The following is a 21,393-nucleotide window of genomic DNA, read 5'->3' on the forward strand; positions in this document are numbered from 1 at the left end:
AGTGATATTACTGGGCACCTAGTGTTTGGATATAATGCGCTCTCAGTGATATTACTGGGTACATAGTGTTTGGATATAATGCGCTCTCAGTGATATTACTGGGTACCTAGTGTTTGGATATAATGCGCTCTCAGTGATATTACTGGGTACCTGGTGTTTGGATATAATGCGCTCTCAGTGATATTACTGGGTACCTAGTGTTTGAATATAATGCGCTCTCAGTGATATTTCTGGGTAGCTAGTGTTTAGATATAATGCGCTTTCAGTGATATTACTGGGTACCTAGTGTTTGAATATAATGCGCTCTCAGTGATATTACTGGGTACCTAGTGTTTGTATATAATGCGCTCTCTCAGTGATATTACTGGATACCTAGTGTTTGTATATAATGCACTCTCAGTGACATTACTGGGTACCTAGTGTTTGGATATAATGCGCTCTCAGTGATATTACTGGGTACCTAGTGTTTGGATATAATGCGCTCTCAGTGATATTACTGGGTACCTAGTGTTTGGATATAATGCTCTCTCAGTGATATTACTGGGTACCTAGTGTTTGAATATAATGCGCTCTCAGTGATATTTCTGGGTAGCTAGTGTTTAGATATAATGCGCTTTCAGTGATATTACTGGATACCTAGTGTTTGTATATAATGCGCTCTCAGTGATATTACTGGGTACCTAGTGTTTGGATATAATGCGCTCTCAGTGACATTACTGGGTACCTAGTGTTTGTATATAATGTGCTCTCAGTGATATTACTGGGTACCTAGTGTTTGTATCTAATGCGCTCTCTCAGTGATATTACTAGGTACCTAGTGTTTGGATATAATGCGCTCTCAGTGATATTACTGGGTACCTAGTGTTTGGATATAATGCGCTCTCAGTGATATCACTGGGTCCCTAGTATTTGTATATAATGCGCTCTCAGGGATATTACTGGGTACCTAGTGTTTGGATATAATGCGCTCTCAGTGATATTACTGGGTACCTAGTGTTTGGATATAATGCGCTCTCAGTGATATTACTGGGTACCTAGTGTTTGGATATAATGCGCTCTCAGTGATATTACTGGGTACCTAGTGTTTGGATATAATGCGCTCTCAGTGATATTACTGGGTCCCTAGTATTTGTATATAATGCGCTCTCAGTGATATTACTGGGCACCTAGTGTTTGGATATAATGCGCTCTCAGTGATATTACTGGGTACATAGTGTTTGGATATAATGCGCTCTCAGTGATATTACTGGGTACCTAGTGTTTGGATATAATGCGCTCTCAGTGATATTACTGGGTACCTGGTGTTTGGATATAATGCGCTCTCAGTGATATTACTGGGTACCTAGTGTTTGGATATAATGCGCTCTCAGTGATATTACTGGGTACCTAGTGTTTGGATATAATGCGCTCTCAGTGATATTACTGGGTACCTAGTGTTTGAATATAATGCGCTCTCAGTGATATTTCTGGGTAGCTAGTGTTTAGATATAATGCGCTTTCAGTGATATTACTGGGTACCTAGTGTTTGAATATAATGCGCTCTCAGTGATATTACTGGGTACCTAGTGTTTGTATATAATGCGCTCTCTCAGTGATATTACTGGATACCTAGTGTTTGTATATAATGCACTCTCAGTGACATTACTGGGTACCTAGTGTTTGGATATAATGCGCTCTCAGTGATATTACTGGGTACCTAGTGTTTGGATATAATGCGCTCTCAGTGATATTACTGGGTACCTAGTGTTTGGATATAATGCGCTCTCAGTGATATTACTGGGTACCTAGTGTTTGAATATAATGCGCTCTCAGTGATATTTCTGGGTAGCTAGTGTTTAGATATAATGCGCTTTCAGTGATATTACTGGATACCTAGTGTTTGTATATAATGCGCTCTCAGTGATATTACTGGGTACCTAGTGTTTGGATATAATGCGCTCTCAGTGACATTACTGGGTACCTAGTGTTTGTATATAATGTGCTCTCAGTGATATTACTGGGTACCTAGTGTTTGTATCTAATGCGCTCTCTCAGTGATATTACTAGGTACCTAGTGTTTGGATATAATGCGCTCTCAGTGATATTACTGGGTACCTAGTGTTTGGATATAATGCGGTCTCAGTGATATATCTGGGTACATAGTGTTTGTATATAATGCGCTCTCAGTGATATTACTGGGTACCTAGTGTTTGTATATAATGCGCTCTCAGTGATATTACTGGGTACCTAGTGTTTGGATATAATGCGCTCTCAGTGATATTACTGGGTACCTGGTGTTTGGATGTAATGCACTCTCAGTGATATTTCTGGGTACCTAGTGTTTGTATAAAATGCGCTCTCAGTGATATTACTGGGTACCTAGTGTTTGGATATAATGCGCTCTCAGTGATATTACTGGGTACCTAGTGTTTGGATATAATGCGGTCTCAGTGATATATCTGGGTACATAGTGTTTGTATATAATGCGCTCTCAGTGATATTACTGGTTACCTAGTGTTTGTATATAATGCGCTCTCAGTGATATTACTGGGTACCTGGTGTTTGGATGTAATGCACTCTCAGTGATATTTCTGGGTACCTAGTGTTTGTATAAAATGCGCTCTCAGTGATATTACTGGGTACCTAGTGTTTGGATATAATGCGCTCTCAGTGATATTACTGGGTACCTAGTGTTTGGATATAATGCGGTCTCAGTGATATATCTGGGTACATAGTGTTTGTATATAATGCGCTCTCAGTGATATTACTGGTTACCTAGTGTTTGTATATAATGCGCTCTCAGTGATATTACTGGGTACCTGGTGTTTGGATGTAATGCACTCTCAGTGATATTTCTGGGTACCAAGGGCGAAATGTAATAGGGTGCGATTTTTTAGACATGTGCGATTTTTGGTCAAAAACGGCCGAAATCGCACATTTTCCGAAAATCGCACATTTAATAGGTTAATGCGCTCTCAGTGATATTACTGGGTACCTAGTGTTTGGATATAATGCGCTCTCAGTGATATTACTGGGTACCTAGTGTTTGAATATAATGCGCTCTCAGTGATATTTCTGGGTAGCTAGTGTTTAGATATAATGCGCTTTCAGTGATATTACTGGGTACCTAGTGTTTGAATATAATGCGCTCTCAGTGATATTACTGGGTACCTAGTGTTTGTATATAATGCGCTCTCTCAGTGATATTACTGGATACCTAGTGTTTGTATATAATGCACTCTCAGTGACATTACTGGGTACCTAGTGTTTGGATATAATGCGCTCTCAGTGATATTACTGGGTACCTAGTGTTTGGATATAATGCGCTCTCAGTGATATTACTGGGTACCTAGTGTTTGGATATAATGCGCTCTCAGTGATATTACTGGGTACCTAGTGTTTGAATATAATGCGCTCTCAGTGATATTTCTGGGTAGCTAGTGTTTAGATATAATGCGCTTTCAGTGATATTACTGGATACCTAGTGTTTGTATATAATGCGCTCTCAGTGATATTACTGGGTACCTAGTGTTTGGATATAATGCGCTCTCAGTGACATTACTGGGTACCTAGTGTTTGTATATAATGTGCTCTCAGTGATATTACTGGGTACCTAGTGTTTGTATCTAATGCGCTCTCTCAGTGATATTACTAGGTACCTAGTGTTTGGATATAATGCGCTCTCAGTGATATTACTGGGTACCTAGTGTTTGGATATAATGCGGTCTCAGTGATATATCTGGGTACATAGTGTTTGTATATAATGCGCTCTCAGTGATATTACTGGGTACCTAGTGTTTGTATATAATGCGCTCTCAGTGATATTACTGGGTACCTAGTGTTTGGATATAATGCGCTCTCAGTGATATTACTGGGTACCTGGTGTTTGGATGTAATGCACTCTCAGTGATATTTCTGGGTACCTAGTGTTTGTATAAAATGCGCTCTCAGTGATATTACTGGGTACCTAGTGTTTGGATATAATGCGCTCTCAGTGATATTACTGGGTACCTAGTGTTTGGATATAATGCGGTCTCAGTGATATATCTGGGTACATAGTGTTTGTATATAATGCGCTCTCAGTGATATTACTGGTTACCTAGTGTTTGTATATAATGCGCTCTCAGTGATATTACTGGGTACCTGGTGTTTGGATGTAATGCACTCTCAGTGATATTTCTGGGTACCTAGTGTTTGTATAAAATGCGCTCTCAGTGATATTACTGGGTACCTAGTGTTTGGATATAATGCGCTCTCAGTGATATTACTGGGTACCTAGTGTTTGGATATAATGCGGTCTCAGTGATATATCTGGGTACATAGTGTTTGTATATAATGCGCTCTCAGTGATATTACTGGTTACCTAGTGTTTGTATATAATGCGCTCTCAGTGATATTACTGGGTACCTGGTGTTTGGATGTAATGCACTCTCAGTGATATTTCTGGGTACCAAGGGCGAAATGTAATAGGGTGCGATTTTTTAGACATGTGCGATTTTTGGTCAAAAACGGCCGAAATCGCACATTTTCCGAAAATCGCACATTTAATAGGTTAAAAATCGCGGTAAAAAGCGCACTTTTTACCGCGAAATCGCACATTTTAAAGATGCGATTTTCAGTCACACTGAAAATCGCATCCAGATGTTTTCCCATAGGAAACTATAGAACTCGCATATGTAATAGGATGCGAGTTCTAAAGTCGCATATGGGACCTTACCAAAAAACGCAAAAAAAATAGACCAGCTTCTTGCTGGCGATTTTTACAGAACCATGCACAAATCTGTGTGATCTGTGCATGGTTCTGTCCAAAAAAAGGCTAAAAGTTAAAGTAAAAAAAAAAAACGGCGTGGGGTCCCCCCTCCAGAGCATAACCAGCCCCGGGCTGAAAGAGCCGGTCCTGGTTTCATAAAATCACAGGAACAAACAAGTTGGGGTTCCGTGCATTTTATAAAACCAGCACCAGGCTCAAGGGCCGGTCCTGGTTCCCAAAATACGGGGGACAAAATGACTAGGGGTCCCCCGTATTTCAAGAACCAGCACCGGGCCCAACCAGCCAGCAGGGTAATGCCACAGCCGGGGGGAGACTTTTTATACAAGTCCCCCCGGCCAAAGCATTTAGCCCTCTGACCGGTCAGCATGGGCAGGGGTCCTGGGGGAGTGGGGACCCCCCCAAAGAAGGGGTCCCCCCCCTCCAGAACTTACCAGCCCATGCTGAAGCCCGGGGCTGTCCTCGATGCCCCTGGGCGGTGGGCATCGAGCTGATATTTGGTGTAAAAAAATAGATAAACTATTGTTTTTTACTGTGGCACTACAAGTGCCAGAAAGCCTCCCCAGCAAGCTGGGACTTGGAGAACCACAAGTCCCAGCCTGCTGGGCATTAAAGGGCCCGCTGGCACTTGTAGTTCCACAGTTAAAAAAATAGTGCACAAAACACACTGACACACATTTTAAATAAAACTTTAATACACACATTACACACATACTAATACTTACCTATCTTCTTCCCGTAGGTAGCCCTGGTCCTGATGTCCTCCGGTCCTGTGTCGGCGTTCCTCTTCATGTCGACGTCCTTCTTGAAGTCGACGTCCCTGTCGGCGATGGCGTCCGGTGTCCGGGTCCGACGAAATCCATGGAGGAAGCTGTGGAAGGAAACCATACTCACCTGTCCCAGCGCGACGTAGTCCAGGTAAGGGTCTTTGCAAAAAAACAAACCGACACCCGAATCCAGCCGGACAGAGAGCCGCACGGTGTTTACATCGTGCGGCTCCGCCTCCCGAATGCCGCTATTGGCCGCCTTGCGGCCTAGCGGCCAATCAGGAGCCGCTAGGCCGCAAGGCGGCCAATAGCGGCATTCGGGAGGCGGAGCCGCACGATGTAAACAAACACACGTGCGTCTCCGTCAGTCCGGTCTGGTTCGGGTGTCGGTTTGTTTTTTTGCAAAGACCCTTACCTGGACTACGTCGCGCTGGGACAGGTGAGTATGGTTTCCTTCCACAGCTTCCTCCATGGATTTCGTCGGACCCGGACACCGGACGCCATCGCCGACAGGGACGTCGACTTCAAGAAGGACGTCGACATGAAGAGGAACGCCGACACAGGACCGGAGGACATCAGGACCAGGGCTACCTACGGGAAGAAGATAGGTAAGTATTAGTATGTGTGTAATGTGTGTATTAAAGTTTTATTTAAAATGTGTGTCAGTGTGTTTTGTGCACTATTTTTTTAACTGTGGAACTACAAGTGCCAGCGGGCCCTTTAATGCCCAGCAGGCTGGGACTTGTGGTTCTCCAAGTCCCAGCTTGCTGGGGAGGCTTGCTGGCACTTGTAGTGCCACAGTAAAAAACAATAGTTTATCTATTTTTTTACACCAAATATCAGCTCGATGCCCACCGCCCAGGGGCATCGAGGACAGCCCCGGGCTTCAGCATGGGCTGGTAAGTTCTGGAGGGGGGGGACCCCTTCTTTGGGGGGGTCCCCACTCCCCCAGGACCCCTGCCCATGCTGACCGGTCAGAGGGCTAAATGCTTTGGCCGGGGGGACTTGTATAAAAAGTCTCCCCCCGGCTGTGGCATTACCCTGCTGGCTGGTTGGGCCCGGTGCTGGTTCTTGAAATACGGGGGACCCCTAGTCATTTTGTCCCCCGTATTTTGGGAACCAGGACCGGCCCTTGAGCCTGGTGCTGGTTTTATAAAATGCACGGAACCCCAACTTGTTTGTTCCTGTGATTTTATGAAACCAGGACCGGCTCTTTCAGCCCGGGGCTGGTTATGCTCTGGAGGGGGGACCCCACGCCGTTTTTTTTTTAATTTTATTTTTTTACCCAAAATCGCATATATGAAAATGCGCACATTTTCATGACTGAAAATGCGCACATTTTCATGACTGGAAATCGCGGCAAATCGCATTTTTTGCCGCTAATTCGCATCTCATTACATATGCGAATTCGCGGCAAAAAACGCGATTTTTAAAGGTGCGATTTCTGGCGAGTTTGGAACTCGTCCAAAAATCGCACCCTATTACATTTCGCCCCTAGTGTTTGTATAAAATGCGCTCTCAGTGATATTACTGGGTACCTAGTGTTTGTATATAATGCGCTCTCAGTGATATTACTGGGTACCTAGTGTTTATATATAATGCGCTCTCAGTGATATTACTGGGTACCTAGTGTTTGTATATAATGCGCTCTCAGTGATATCACTGGGTACCTAGTGTTTGACTACTGTAGGCTGCATACTGTAGACTGCAGTTTATGTGATATAACGGATAAATGAATAGACTGCATTCTGAGCAATACTATTGGCTCCTAGTGAATGGATAGGCTGCAGTCCAAAATTTGCGAATAAACAGTCTGGTTTAAATGTTTAAATTTATTATTTATTCTACTAGCACTAGTGCTATTGAGCCTGACTAGACGTTGAACTTGAAAGGGTTAAATATCCTTATTTAATAGCTAATCAACCAGACAATAAGAAATGCATCTGACAAGCCTTAAAATATTAATTATACTATACACTGGTATATTGAATATTGAAAAACGGACATTCGCTTGGCATATATGTCTAGGAATAAATCTGCTAATCTGTAATGGCCTACACACTGGGATACAAGCGTTCTGAGTGATGCTAGATCGCTCAGCGCACAGCACTGCACTGAGTGCCGCTGAGCGATCTGTCAGGGCCAGTGTTCTCCGTGAGAACACTGGCCCTGACACCGGTGATTATAGTTTTATCCAGCATGCTGCATATTAACTTCTATGGCAATAGTGATGCGTGGGGCCACACATCGCTATTGCTATGCCCCTACACACACAGCGATGTATGGACATTTACTAAGCGATCTAGTTTGATCACATAGAACATGTCCAGGAATCACTAAGTGTACGTAGGCCCCAATTGGGACATTATTGGAAAAAATTTAAAAGTTGGCAAAATTGCCCAGTGATATGATTGTTTGAAATAGGCAGAAAAGTAACTTTTGTTTGCGCAGGGGGACCAAATTCCCATGCCAGATGCCTCCACGTCCACACTTACGTTCTGCCAGGATAGCCTACGTTCTTCCTTATGTTAATGTGAGAATATACCCGTGTATACTAGAAATCTGTGTGTCTGCATGTGGAAGCCTATCAAAGGCATCACTGGATTTGGTGACGACTGGTGTGCACTCTGTATCCAGCTTGCATGCCAGAGTACACACATGGGGTGTGGCCTATGTTAAAAGTGAATTGGCCTCGATAGGAATCTCAAGGATATCACTCTGGGGGTAGCTCAGCATTCTCTGAGATGCTGGACTGTCCCCGTCTCCTAGTCTGTGACAGTAGTCCGTTGCTGCAGGAGTTACACTGCCAGACACCCCTCTTTAAGACCCCTCTGCAATTAGTCATTAGTATCTGGACCTGCGTCCACCCTATGCTGGTGCAGCGATCCATTTCCAGGACCTTAAATGGGGGCCCAACACTGATACTATTGTGGGAAAAGCGCAGCAGAGGCTATTCTACCTTAGGCAACTGAGGAAGTTTAACATCCCACAGAAGCTTCTGCTCCTCTTCTACGCCGCAATTGTGGAGTCTGTACTGTGCTCCTCAATACTGGTCTGGTGCAGCTCCGCCAGCGAGAGAGACAAATGCAGACTCCAAAAGGTAGTCAGAACTGCAGAGAAGATAATCGGGACAGACCTTCCCTCTGTCCAGGACCTGTACCTGTCCAGAGCAAAAAAGCGAGCAACAAAGATAGTCAAGGACCAACTACATCCTGGCCATGGCTTGTTTATCCTGCTGCCATCAGGCAGATGCTACAGGGCTATTCCCACCAGGTCCACCAGAAGCCTAAAAAGTTTCTTTCCTCAAGTGGTTCACCTGTTGACACATGAACTCATGAACTGTCTAGTCGCTCCATAACCCTTTGCACATAATGTTACATGGTGTCCCCTCGGAATAACTTTCTATATGACTGTACATGTTCCCCCACCTGTTTATATTGTTTATACTGTATGCTGTTTACTTGTTACCCACTTGGCTGCTGCACAGCAAACCGAAAACATATTCCTAGTATAAGCAAGTATACCTGGCCAATAAAGCTGATTCTGATCTGAAACAGACAGCCAATTTCCATGCGCGTGCTGCCATCACACATAGGAGCCTACATTCATGCCCACAACAGAAGATTTCTGTGCACTTGCATTGTCACTGCCCAGAAACAATTATTTCACAGATAGTGTAGTTTGACTATGGACGCATCAGTCCGTGTGCACTAGTATTACTACTGATGTGCGGCTCAGTCAGACCCAATGTTATAGATTGTGATGACCTTTATCTCTTCTGTCACTGAGTTAAAAGATATCTGATCTGGAAATAGGAATTAGCATGTAATAACATATCTAACTAGACTTGTTTAACCTCTTCAATGCTTTAGTAGAGCAGGAGAATTTGATGAATATGTCTGTTTTGTAATTTAGGTGGGCAACATAAGCAGAGTGATTGAGAAAATAAATGGAGTCGCGCGCTGCCCTTATGATCCCCGTCACAATTCCACCGCTGTCATCACATCCCGGGGTGAGCTGTATGCTGCCACAGTTATTGACTTTTCCGGCCGGGACCCAGCCATCTACCGCAGCTTAGGCAGCATTCCTCCTCTACGCACTGCACAGTATAATTCCAAGTGGCTGAATGGTAAGATTGGATGCTCTGCAGTTGTTCTAAATCTAATTCATTTTGGGATGTGGTTTTACACATTACAAATATCTGGTACAGAGTACAATACAATTAGAAACATCATTGCCTTTGTTTGTGGTGCTGTAGGAATTTTTTTGTAGGAAAACTTTTTTTGTAGTTTTGTATTCAAAAAAGCATATGTCTAGAGATACAATAAATTCTATGTAAAGGATAAAAATGTTTTAATAGTATTATAGTTGGGTACTTGTGTAGTTTCACGGTGTCAGTTACGTAGTCAGCGTAGCATCCCTGTCAGAATCAGCATAGTGTTCCCGTGGCCAGCGTAGGCAGCGTCCCTGTCAGTACCAGCGTAGTGTTCCCGCTAGGGTTGCCACCTCATCCCTTTAAAACTGGAGACATATTAATTACACAGGTTCTGTGGCTGATTAAAAAAATACAGTTGGAATGAAGTCTGGTGGCTGTTTAAAAAAAAAAAACAGTTGAAATTGAGTCTTGAAGTGAGCCAGCCACAGAACCTGTGTAATTAATATGTCTCCAGTTTTAAAGGGATGAGGTGGCAACCCTAGTTCCCGCCCTTTCGCGGCTAGCCGGAGCTTACGTAGTTAGCGTAGTCAGTCAGCGTTACTCAGTTAGGGTAGTCAGTCAGCGCTTATTACATTGTGTGGGAACCATTGACCATTTTAAACTGCTTGCCATGACAGGTGTGAATGTGTTCCTGAAACACGGGGACACTACGCTGACTACGCTAGGCAGTCATTTGGCTACGCTGACAACATACACATTTGACACATAAGTGCCACTAACCTACATGCTCGATGCCAAGGGGCTTCATGCTCGATGCCAAGGGGCTTCATGCTCGATGCCAAGGGGGACTAAAATTGATCGTTGCCAAGGAGACTGAAATTGCTTGTTGTCAAGGGAGACAGAACTGTGCAGCAGTAACTGCCGGCTCCCCATCGCTATTTTCAATTCAATGCACTGCCAGCTCTCCTGCCCGCAGCTCCCCCGCCCGCTCACTGGGCGGCAACAGAAATCATGGGGCCCCATACACTGATATCTGTAGGGCCCCCCTCCCCATCAAGCATAGTAGTGGTGTGGAGCAGGGAGGAAGTAATAGTGCAGAGTAGGGAGGGAGGGTGGGGGTGATAGTACGGGGAGGGTGGGAGTGATAGTGCGGAGCAGGGAGGGAGGGTTGGAGCAGTAGTGTGGAGCAGGGAGGGAGGGTGGGAGAACTCCTTACTTAGTCAGCTGCCGGAGAGCCGTGCAACTCCCCCCCACCCCCGCTTGAGCTGTCTGGGGCAGTGTGCTATCGGCACACCCCCCCCCAACCCGCCGCCTGAGTTGACAGATGCAGCATGCAGTCGGAAACACCCACCCCCAGAGGAAAAGCAGTGGTGCGATCTGCGCACCCCCCCCCTGTTGCCGGACATGCCTGCTCCCGGCTCCACGCTGTGTCCGGGAGGCATGCTGCTATTTAAAATTCACATCTCTTGCTGGATTGCTAGCCAGTAGGCGCTCGCGGTCCAGCAGCCACCAGTTGATTGGCTGCTGGCCCACAAGCGCCTATTGGATAGCAGTCCAATGAATTTTAAATAGCAGCACATCTCCCGGCAGAGGAGCAAGCTGGCATTGCCGGCACGGCTCCGGTGCCCTGTTATCTTCCGGCGCCCGGAGCTTGTGCTCTGCCGGCTCCACCCTCGCTACACGCCTGCTCACTGTATATGTATATGACTCCCAGTGATATCATTATTTCATGTTTACTATAATGTGTGTGTGTGTATGACTCCCAGTCATACCAGTGTGTCACACTCACTACATATGTACATGAGCCCTAGTTAAACCAGTATCTCACACACATTATGGTGCTGAAGGCCTGATTCGGTACTTGTGTATTTTGGCGGCGCCCATCGCATCGCATACCATAAGGCATACGATGGTATGCGATGCGATGCGATATCGCGCGATATTGTACAATGGCATACAATTTTAAAATTGTATGCCATTGTATATGGCATACAATGCCATACAATGCGATGCGATTAAACATTGTATAAGCACCCCAATGGGTGCTTACAATGTTAAATGCACCCCCACGCCACCCCCCCACTATAAATGTGAACCCGAAGTGTGGCAGGCACAGCGAGCCCGCGAGGGGCGGCGGTACGCGTCCTCCGACCTTTTCATACCCCCACTATCCACGTCGGCGTGGAGTTGAGAATAGAGAGTGTGACGAGCGCAGCGAGCCACCGAGCCCGAAGCTTGGCGAGCGCAGCGAGCCCCGCGAGGGGATGCGGACACCTGTGAAGCCCGCGAGGGGACGCGTATACCTGTGAAGGTATCCGCGTCCGCTCGCCACGCTTCGGGCTCGGTGGCTCACTGCGCTCGCCACACTTTCTATTCTCAACTCCACGCCGACGTGGATAGTGGGGGTATGAAAAGGTCGGAGGACGCGTACCGCCGCCCCTCGCCGGCTCGCTGCGCTCGCCACGCTTCGGGTTCACGTTTATAGTGGAGGGGTGGCGGGTGCATTTAACATTGTAAGCACCCATTAGGGTGCTTAAAAGCACCCTTTAGGGTGCTTATACAATCTTTTATCGAATAGGGGGTAAAAATTGCGTGCATCGCATGCCATCGGGTTCATGGCAAGCGATGCGACATGATGTACTCATCGCGCGATGGAGATCGGGGGCGCCGCCAAATTACACAAGTACCCCTGATTCAGAGGCCTTTGTAGCTACAACTACATCTTAATGCTGATACCGATTAAGATGGGTTCCCTACTGACAGGTGTATCGCGATGGTCGGTGACAAATGGTGCACCCAAAGTAGGCTCACGTAGCCGGCTCCTACTTATTATATCATAGATGAGCATCCTTCCCTGTCACTCAGGAGGAATTGGCATTTTCGTGTAGCCCCCCTAATGATGCCCTTCCCTACTTAGATGCCCAATGGTTGATGTTACACTTATCTGCTGCTTTGGGTATAGAGACGCACCATTGTCATTGCAAAGAATGACCATCAGAACATGGCTGCAGGGCCTTTGCAACTGCAGCAACTGCAAACACTTGCAACACACCCGCTTGTGGCTAGTCACCTTTTTGGTACTTCCCTGGAATGCACACTGAAATTGCTACTCTATGCAAGGATATTCATTCTACATCCCATGGCAGTAACCATTGACACGCTTGCACAGTTCACCCTAAATGCACGTGCAGACTAAAAACATTGAATGCTTGCATCGGACAGTGTCTTTGGTTAATGTTAATGTTGCAACTGATTCTTCTAAATGTAAGGTGCCCAATTGCATAACTGAAACATGCACTAGCACCATGGGGCAGATGTATTAAGCCTTAACAAGAGATAAATGCGAGGGTGATAAGGAGAGATAAACTTTCAGCCAATCATGACAGTAAGGAGCTGATTGGCTGGACATTTATCATTCTTTATTACACTTGCATTTAACTCTTGTTAAGGCTTAATACATCTGCCCCAATGTGTGTAATGTGTGTTTTATATATATATATATATATAATGCTACCAGTCATACCAACTATATATGCACAGTAACCTTTGTATTTTCACACAGAACCAAACTTTGTTGCTGCCTATGACATTGGACTGTTCACTTATTTCTTCTTTCGGGAGAACGCTGTGGAACATGACTGTGGGAAAACTGTCTACTCACGTGTTGCAAGAGTCTGCAAAAATGACTATGGGGGACGGTTTTTGCTGGAAGACACATGGACGACATTTATGAAGGCAAAATTAAACTGCTCGCGGTCTGGAGAGATCCCATTTTATTATAATGAGCTGCAAAGTACATTCCTCCTCCAGGAGCAGGATCTCATTTACGGAGTCTTTACCACCAATGTGTGAGTTAAAATATTTATTATGTAGCCAGTTTGGTCAATCTCTGCTCGCTTTCTGATGTGGAAGTACAAGTCCCAGCATGCCTTTCTGGCTTCTTGTTCAGCGAATCAAATATTCTGTTTTGACATATGATACTGTACTTAACAATCTTACTATGCAGTAAGCGTGTAATTTAAAGCAGTGACTTCTTCACTAGGTATTTCTAAGGCTTATACTGTTATACTGGAATTTATTTCTGAAGCACAAAGCCAGCCTTGGTCAATGCACCTCAATGTGTCTGAGAATGTTTATGTTTGATGAGCGATATGGTGGGAACTGGGCCGTAGGTGGGTATTTTTTGTACACAGTACTGTAGGTACACCTTTGTGTATTGTTTTGTGTAAACAGAATGTCATATTGCTGGAAAAGAATATTGAAATTAGGGGTGGAAAGGATTATCTTTAAAAAACCATTCCTATGTTGCAAAAGGAATTCAAGTTTGTATTATTAGCAATATGCTTTTCCCATCCAGTTACGGCTCATACATACTGGGCGACTTACAGCTGGATAGCAGCTCGGTTTATTCGTCTGAGCTGCTGTTAGCTCGAAAACCGCCCAATGTGTACGGGGCAGCTATAAGTGGTGAGTGCTGATGCGCACTCAGTCATCATCACTGGCCCTGCCGCTCATCTGCTGGTGTTACCAAAAGATGAGCGGTGGAATGGGTGGCTTTACATAGCTTCCTGCTGTGGAAAGCCATCCACTCTGGGTAAATTATTAAAACGAGCGATTCCCAATCATCTTTATCCATACACGCTGGGCAGAAACGGCCATTGTGTATGGACCTTTAGTGTCATACAGTAAATTAGTGCCCAATTCAATCCGTGATGATGGATGATAGAGCAGCAACAGATTGCTTATTTTTGTACAAAGGAAGATGCAGCGGCGCCTTTAAAAGTGGTCATGTATTGATTACCTATCCATTAGCTTTATACATAAGAGGTTCACATTTCCCCTTGATTAGAGGCAGCAGCAGTATCAGTTTAATCTAAAATACGATAATGAGAACATTGTTTTGTTGTGGGGTTTTTATAATGTAACTGTTCCTGAAGCATAGCGAGCAGACACTTTACACTAACATGGTGTCTTGTCAGCCTATGTCCACATAGACACACAAAAAAGGGAAAAACGAATTTCATCGTTTTCCATGTTGCCCTTTTTCATGTTGACCTTTTTTCATGTGTTGACCCTTTGACCATGTCGACCTAACGCAAGTCAACCTTTTTCACGTGTCGACCTTATGCCCATTGACCAATAGTGATCGACCTTTTGACTATCGACCTAGACACTGTCTACCATTAATACCATAACGGCATAACCGCAAGCAGCTTAGCATATAAACTCCATGCTGAATAAGCTCTTTTATATCCAGATGTACATGCTGTAGCCTCAAGGCTAATTGAATCTGCCCCATAAACGATGCAGATAGGAACCAGTAGTTTGTCAGATATGTGGTTCTAATAATGGCGAAGGTTACAATATGACAGCTTTAAAATCCTCATACTGTATGGTCTGTGCAAACCAGGAGATACGGATCTTCATTTCTGGGATGAAAAGAGAAAGAGACTTTATAGATAAGAGTAATGTTTTACAGCTGAGCTCCCCATCCTAGAGGGTTATAGACATATGTACGGGCTGTTTTCAGAGCGTAGGGGGTTATAGTGTAAGAATACAGAAAAATAGTTCTCGAATGTGCAAAACCATGCTGCACTGCAGGTGGGCAAATGCAACATGTGCAGAGAGCATAAGATTTGGGTGAGTTATTGTGTGTGTGCGTGTGTGTGTGTGTGTGTGTGTGTGTGTGTGTCTGCTTTATTTTTACAATGCAATTTAGATTTTAGTTTAACCTAACCCAAAACTAAGGCTTACCTTTACTAAGATGAGAGTTTTATTAAAGATGGGATATTGCCCATAGTAACCAATCAGATTCTACTTCTTATTTATTTAGCACCTTTTACATTATAATAGATATAATCTCATTGGTTGCCCATAGCAACATCCCATCTTCAATAGAACTCTCATCTTAGTAAATTTACCCCTCAACTGCACATGTTACAATTGCCCCACCTGCAGTGCACCTGGAGGAAAATTTACTTCACATGGGATGTTGCTATGAGCAACCAATCAGAATCTACTTCTTATTTATTTAGCACCCTCTAGAAGATAGTAGACAGGATCTGATTGGTTGCCCATAGCAACATCCCATGTGAAGTAAATTTTCACATCTTAGTAAATTCCCCCCATGGTGTTGCCCATGTATATTATCTCTGCGATATATATACCAAAGGAGTACTCAGTGCCGAATCAAAACTCTTCTCTCATGTTGCCCATTAGAGAAAGATTTTACTTAACACCATACTTGCCTACCTGACCGTCTCCATGAGGGAGAAAATGCTCTGTTCCTGGACTTCCCTGGTCATGTATGATTGCCATCACCTGTGGTGAAACACCGTTCTTATCAATTACCTAGCTCCCCACAGGTGCTGGCAATCATTCATTACCAGGGAAGTCCAGGAACAGAGCATTTTCTCCCTCATGGAGAGGGTCAGGTAGGTAAGTGTGTCTAACACTACATCTACGAGGGATTCTTGGTCATATGCATTTCACATCATACTCATCTCAATTGCAACTGCACATGCAGCTGAATGGGTACAACTGTGTGGAGTTGCATATTTGCACTTAGCTACATTTATCAAGGTGTGTAGTCAGAATTGCCAGTGCCTTATTAACCAATAGGCTGATTAGTCTGCAACCTAAAGCGCAAGGTCTGGGGGAAAGGGGGGGGGGGGGGGGGGCACCTTGCAGGTGACTGCTGAGGAATAAAATGAAGGCCTAATATATTTCATGCCTGTTAGCAATCACCCGTCCTGATGCACTGTGGGAGGTAAAGTTCTTAAGGTGACTGTCAGATGGCTGTGCCAATGTAACTTACTGATGGAAGTATTGCTTTATGTAGATTGTGCTACAGTGCCAGCTGGGCAGCCTACAGCCAAAGCCTCATTCTCATGCCACAAGCATTAGATCCTACATGCCTTATTGTATAACCTTCGTTACATGCACATGGGCAGTATGAATGGCGAGTCCCTGAGCATATAGCAGCATTACAAAGGGAGCTCTGTGCGGATGAACCGTTAATCAGGCCATCAGAATTGCACACTATGTAAGCTGTAGTTGTGCACATGAAAAGATCCATCTGATCTTAAAGTAAATATCCAATATCCACATTTAGCTTTGTGCACACACCGCAAGAGAACTTGCACCCGATTTGCATGTTACTCTGAATCTGACCCTTCGTTTTACCAGATATAATTATACAGAATAATTACCCGGATTTAAGGCTCGTGCTGCTCCTAGCACATCATACCCCACTGCCATTTCTATATATAATAAAATGGACCAACAGCTGCTCCAATGCATGGGGACGGTGAGTGAAGCACATCTGCGAAGCCACACAGGATCTATGACATGCATAAACCGTGCCCCTTATCGGTTTCTCCAGCACATTGTTTCTCTTAAGCCTCCTTGTATATATATATATATATATATATATATATAATCTCTCTAGCCCCCTTCTGTCTCTCCAGCTCTAGCCCATGCATCCCCCTGGCTCCATTCACAATCACTTACTTTCTTCTCTGGCAGCTGCTCCTCTTCACGCTACGGCTCCTCTGCCTTTCATTCACACCATTGCAACCGGCCCAACATGATGTCCTGATGCACCACAGTTCACCAAACAAACAAATACAATATTGCATTGGCAACAACTTAAGCAACAGTGGCTGCTGGCTCCCTGGATCCTGCACATGCTGGAGCACTGCTGATTATGGCAATGGTGCAGGCAGCAGTTAAAGAAAGATCTGTAGAAGGGTAGCCTGCCATCCAGCCCCTAACAGATGGCACTACCCTAGGCATGTATCTTTGGGGTCTAGTGTGTATTCTGCAATTGAGTTCCTTCTATAAAGTTATTTCAATGGTTTTCTCACAATGTATTCCTCTTGGATTCCATAGTTGTTTAAGAAAATCTGTCAGCTTGATGTATAACTAAGTATTCTATTTTATAATACAAAACATCAGATATTCTGGAACAGCAGATCACTGGATTTGCCATAGTTCAGGAAATAGTTTTAGAAATAGCGATGAATATAAGGTAGGATTCTGCAGAGTTTAATGGCCGTATTAAGGTTTACAATGCTTCACAGACTGCTCGTTATAAGCTGGTTTGTTACTTTGTGATGTGTCTGGAGGATTATTCTTATGCATAAACATTAGGAGTAAATGTACTAATAGTGATGATGTATATAGAGGTGTAATATAATCCTGCTAATAGTAACACACAGTATAGTCGCTCATTCTGTCTCATGCTCGTATGCTGAAAATTGACTTTACTGGGAATGATGGGTGAGGGTTTGAATGAGCACAAGCTAATACAAACTTTGAGACAGTCAGAGATTGGATGAGCTTCACACAGTAATTAGGGAGTTGAGGGTTAATAGTTCAGGGTTCATTAGCCAGTCAGGCTTCGATGGGAGGGCTTAGGTAGTTCGAGGTGCGTTGGTTTCCCATGGTGCTCCTGCTTTGCGGGTGGCTGGGGAGCCGCCGGGAGGTGCAAAAGGTGGCGGGGAATGCCCCTTTGCCCTGTTCTTCTCCTGATATCGTGGAGAGTGCTATTGGCCTGTGACCTCTTCGTCATGACTTCCAGTGGAATACAATATAGGAAAAGTAGAGGGTATATGAACAGCAGAATAAGCAGAAGACGAACAGACAATAAATCAGTCCCAAGACGCAGTCACTATTCTTCTGCCGAGTCCTAAAATGGAGATCACCACTCAATCCCCGTGCTGGTAGAATCTTGGAAGAAATGGATCAGGGGCAATGAAGAGTTGTATACACACATGTAATGATCACATCCGTGGAGTTTTCATATGGATGTTATATGGAAAAGAATAAAAAATATCAATGTGTAGACGTCTAGATTTTAGAAAGACATTTCTCACAAATACTCAGGAACAGCAGCGATGCTTGAAAAGAAACCTCTACATACACGGTTTCACTTTCGATTGTGTGAGTGCGGGTACGCATCGTGGGATCCACCCCTTTATGTTTAAAATTGAAATCAGTACTTTATTGGATGATCTACATATTGTGTCCTTTTCCATCTTTCTTATATACACATCTAATGAAAACTTTATGGACGTGAACATCCCATTCATATCCATTGTTTTGGACCTCCCAAAAGATACCTTGATATATTTATACTGGTTAGTTTACTAGTGAGTATGGTACGCATTCACTTTTAAATTCATGACTGCACCTGTGGTGAACCCTGAATACTTGTAAAGAAACCTTTACACACACAAGTTTCCATCTACCAGCATGAGTGAGGGTATGCATCGGGGTACCCATTCCTGACTGTTTGTGAGAAAATTGGTCTACACATTGATATTTTTTATTCTTTTCCATATACTGTAGCATCCATATGAAAACTCCACGGATGTGATCGTTACATGTGTATACAACTCTTCATCACCCCTGGTCCATTTCTTCCAAGATTATAGCAGAATAAGCAGACAACACTGGAATAAGTATCAACGTGGCAGAAAACCAATATTTGGTGCCATCAAAGATGGTTTATGTAAGAGAAGAAAAAGTGCATGAGGGACGAGGGCCCTGCTCGTGAGAGCGTACATTCCAAAGAATCAAGTAGAGGTTCCGACCGACTGACAAAATGCTTGTGGTGTGGAAGTAGAATTTCTTGTGTGTGTTTTGGGGGGAGGGGCACTCCCATGTCTTTGCATACGTTTAACACCAATGGGTTACTTGCAAACAGTCTGGGTATCAATTATTCTGGTCTTTTGGACATTTGATATTGACCTCACACCCTTCCTAGTGCCATGATGTAGTGATCATACACAGTTGAGTTATGTCATGCTATATTCCTATTGAAACCTTACCATGCATGTATATTGGTGTGTTATAAATTGTATGTGTTACAGAAATTATGTATTATTTAAATACAGTATTTTATGTTATTTGTATTACTGGGTTCTGAGTCCTCCAATATAATGCACCCACTTCTACCACCCAATTAACAGTAACTCTTCTCTAAAAGTCACCCTGCCCTATGCCCTGATTTCAGGGGCATTTTCCATTCCAGATGGTTATCCTGCAGTGTTACATAGTATGCAAGGGGAAAAGCCACTTAAACTACACTAGAAAAATCTATTATAGGTTTAAACTTTACTTTGACTTAGATTGAAAGCCCCTGTGGAGATGTCACTCACACGCCATGAGGTTTGTATAAAGTTTGTTGTGTTTAATATCTGGTAGTTTACGGCAATCGGTTTTCATGTCACTGCTCCATCAGCCAATAAACTGATCGGTACCCGAGGGATCCTCGTTGTGGATTTAATTGTGCCTCCTGTATCTTAACACAAAGCAGTTGTGTGGCTTGGTGACGACAGCCTGTCGTGTTAATGATCTGAAAAGCAAGAAATTAACGTTTAGCTTGGTGAGAATAATTTGACAGGACCCTCTGTGAGAGTGAGTTATGTTTAGTATTGCGTGTAATTATATCTTTTGGGACACTTCACTTAACCCATTCTATACTTGAAGGCCTTCACTCTATATTGTAAGCACTCTCCATGGAGGCTGCTCGCCTCCATTTACATCCATTCTGCCTGAGTGTGATTGTTATATCTTATTACTTCATTGTAATTGTATTGGTTTATGTTATAAGAGGAACATTCTAGTCATAGTACACTGTGCTGCTGGCCCCTGGCTTTTTAGAGTTGTAGCTGTGAATTGCAATTTGCTTGATTCCTGCACTGGAACATTGCTTGTCCTCTAGAACGAGCCTCCTTTCTGCTCTGATTGGATGCCTTCAGGAGTGGGTGCCTCTAGGATTTTGCATGGGGAAGAGGGTAGTTACACTGTGTAAAAGTCTTAATATAGCTTCAAAAGACCAACCTCCAATCTATTTATACACTAAACAATTGTTTTCCATTCTTGTCTAAATATCCTGTTTAGTTTAGCAATAGTTTACTTAAGGGAACACAGGTTGTTATTCCAAGTTCCGCTTTCATGTTTATGAAGATGTATTACTCACTGTAGAGAATTCGCTTAGAAATTCAAAAAGGTCGGACCAAAGTGCACACCATTAATACAGTATAAGAACAAGTCTCAATGCGTATCAGCTTAAGCAGCCGATTGATAATTAGCAGCCCAGCGAATAGGTTTGAGTAATCTCCTTAATCCATGTGGACACGCATTTTTGTAGAAGGTAAATTTATATGAATGTAAGACCAACATTACAGATGCTTTTTTAACACTCCTCTCACCAGCTGAGATTCAAAGGTTAGGCCCATTAAAAATGTACATTGTAGGCCACAACTTGCAACCACTACACATTATAATGCCTCATAGTGCCACCAATGTACATTATATTCCACACAGTGCTCCAACTGCACATTATATTCCACACAGTGCCCCCACTGTACATTATAATGCCACACTGTGCAACCACTTACACATTATAATGCCCCACAGTACCACCAATGCACATTATAATGCCCCACTGTGCCACCAATGCACATTATAATGCCCCACATTGCCACCAATGTGCATTATAATGCCCCACTGTGCCACCAAAGCACCTTATATTCCACACAGTGCTTAAACTGCGGCATCAACTACATCTAGACGCGCACCCCAGCTATTTGCCGTATGTCTGTCTCTAGTCACCCTGCCGGCTGACTACATCTAGACGTGCACCCTGGCTATTTGCCGTATATTTCTGTCTCTAGTCACCCTGCCGGCTGACTACATCTAGACGCGCACCC

At 43.9% G+C, this 21,393-nt stretch overlaps 1 protein-coding gene across 4 annotated transcripts in view; it reads left to right on the forward strand.

Moving 5' to 3' along the window:
- Window positions 1-21,393, forward strand: part of SEMA5B (semaphorin 5B) — a 422,878-nt gene that overhangs the window by 286,614 nt on the left and 114,871 nt on the right. For all 4 annotated transcript variants that reach the window (XM_083153606.1, XM_083153603.1, XM_083153604.1 and 1 more), the window contains 2 exons: window positions 9,430-9,643; window positions 13,233-13,518. In XM_083153606.1, coding sequence (XP_083009732.1) covers window positions 9,430-9,643; window positions 13,233-13,518 — 500 coding nt within the window. The remainder of the gene's footprint in view (window positions 1-9,429; window positions 9,644-13,232; window positions 13,519-21,393) is intronic.

Source organism: Crinia signifera, chromosome 7 (assembly GCF_055691185.1).
Source record: "Crinia signifera chromosome 7, ASM5569118v1, whole genome shotgun sequence".
NCBI classification, from domain to species: domain Eukaryota; kingdom Metazoa; phylum Chordata; class Amphibia; order Anura; family Myobatrachidae; genus Crinia; species Crinia signifera.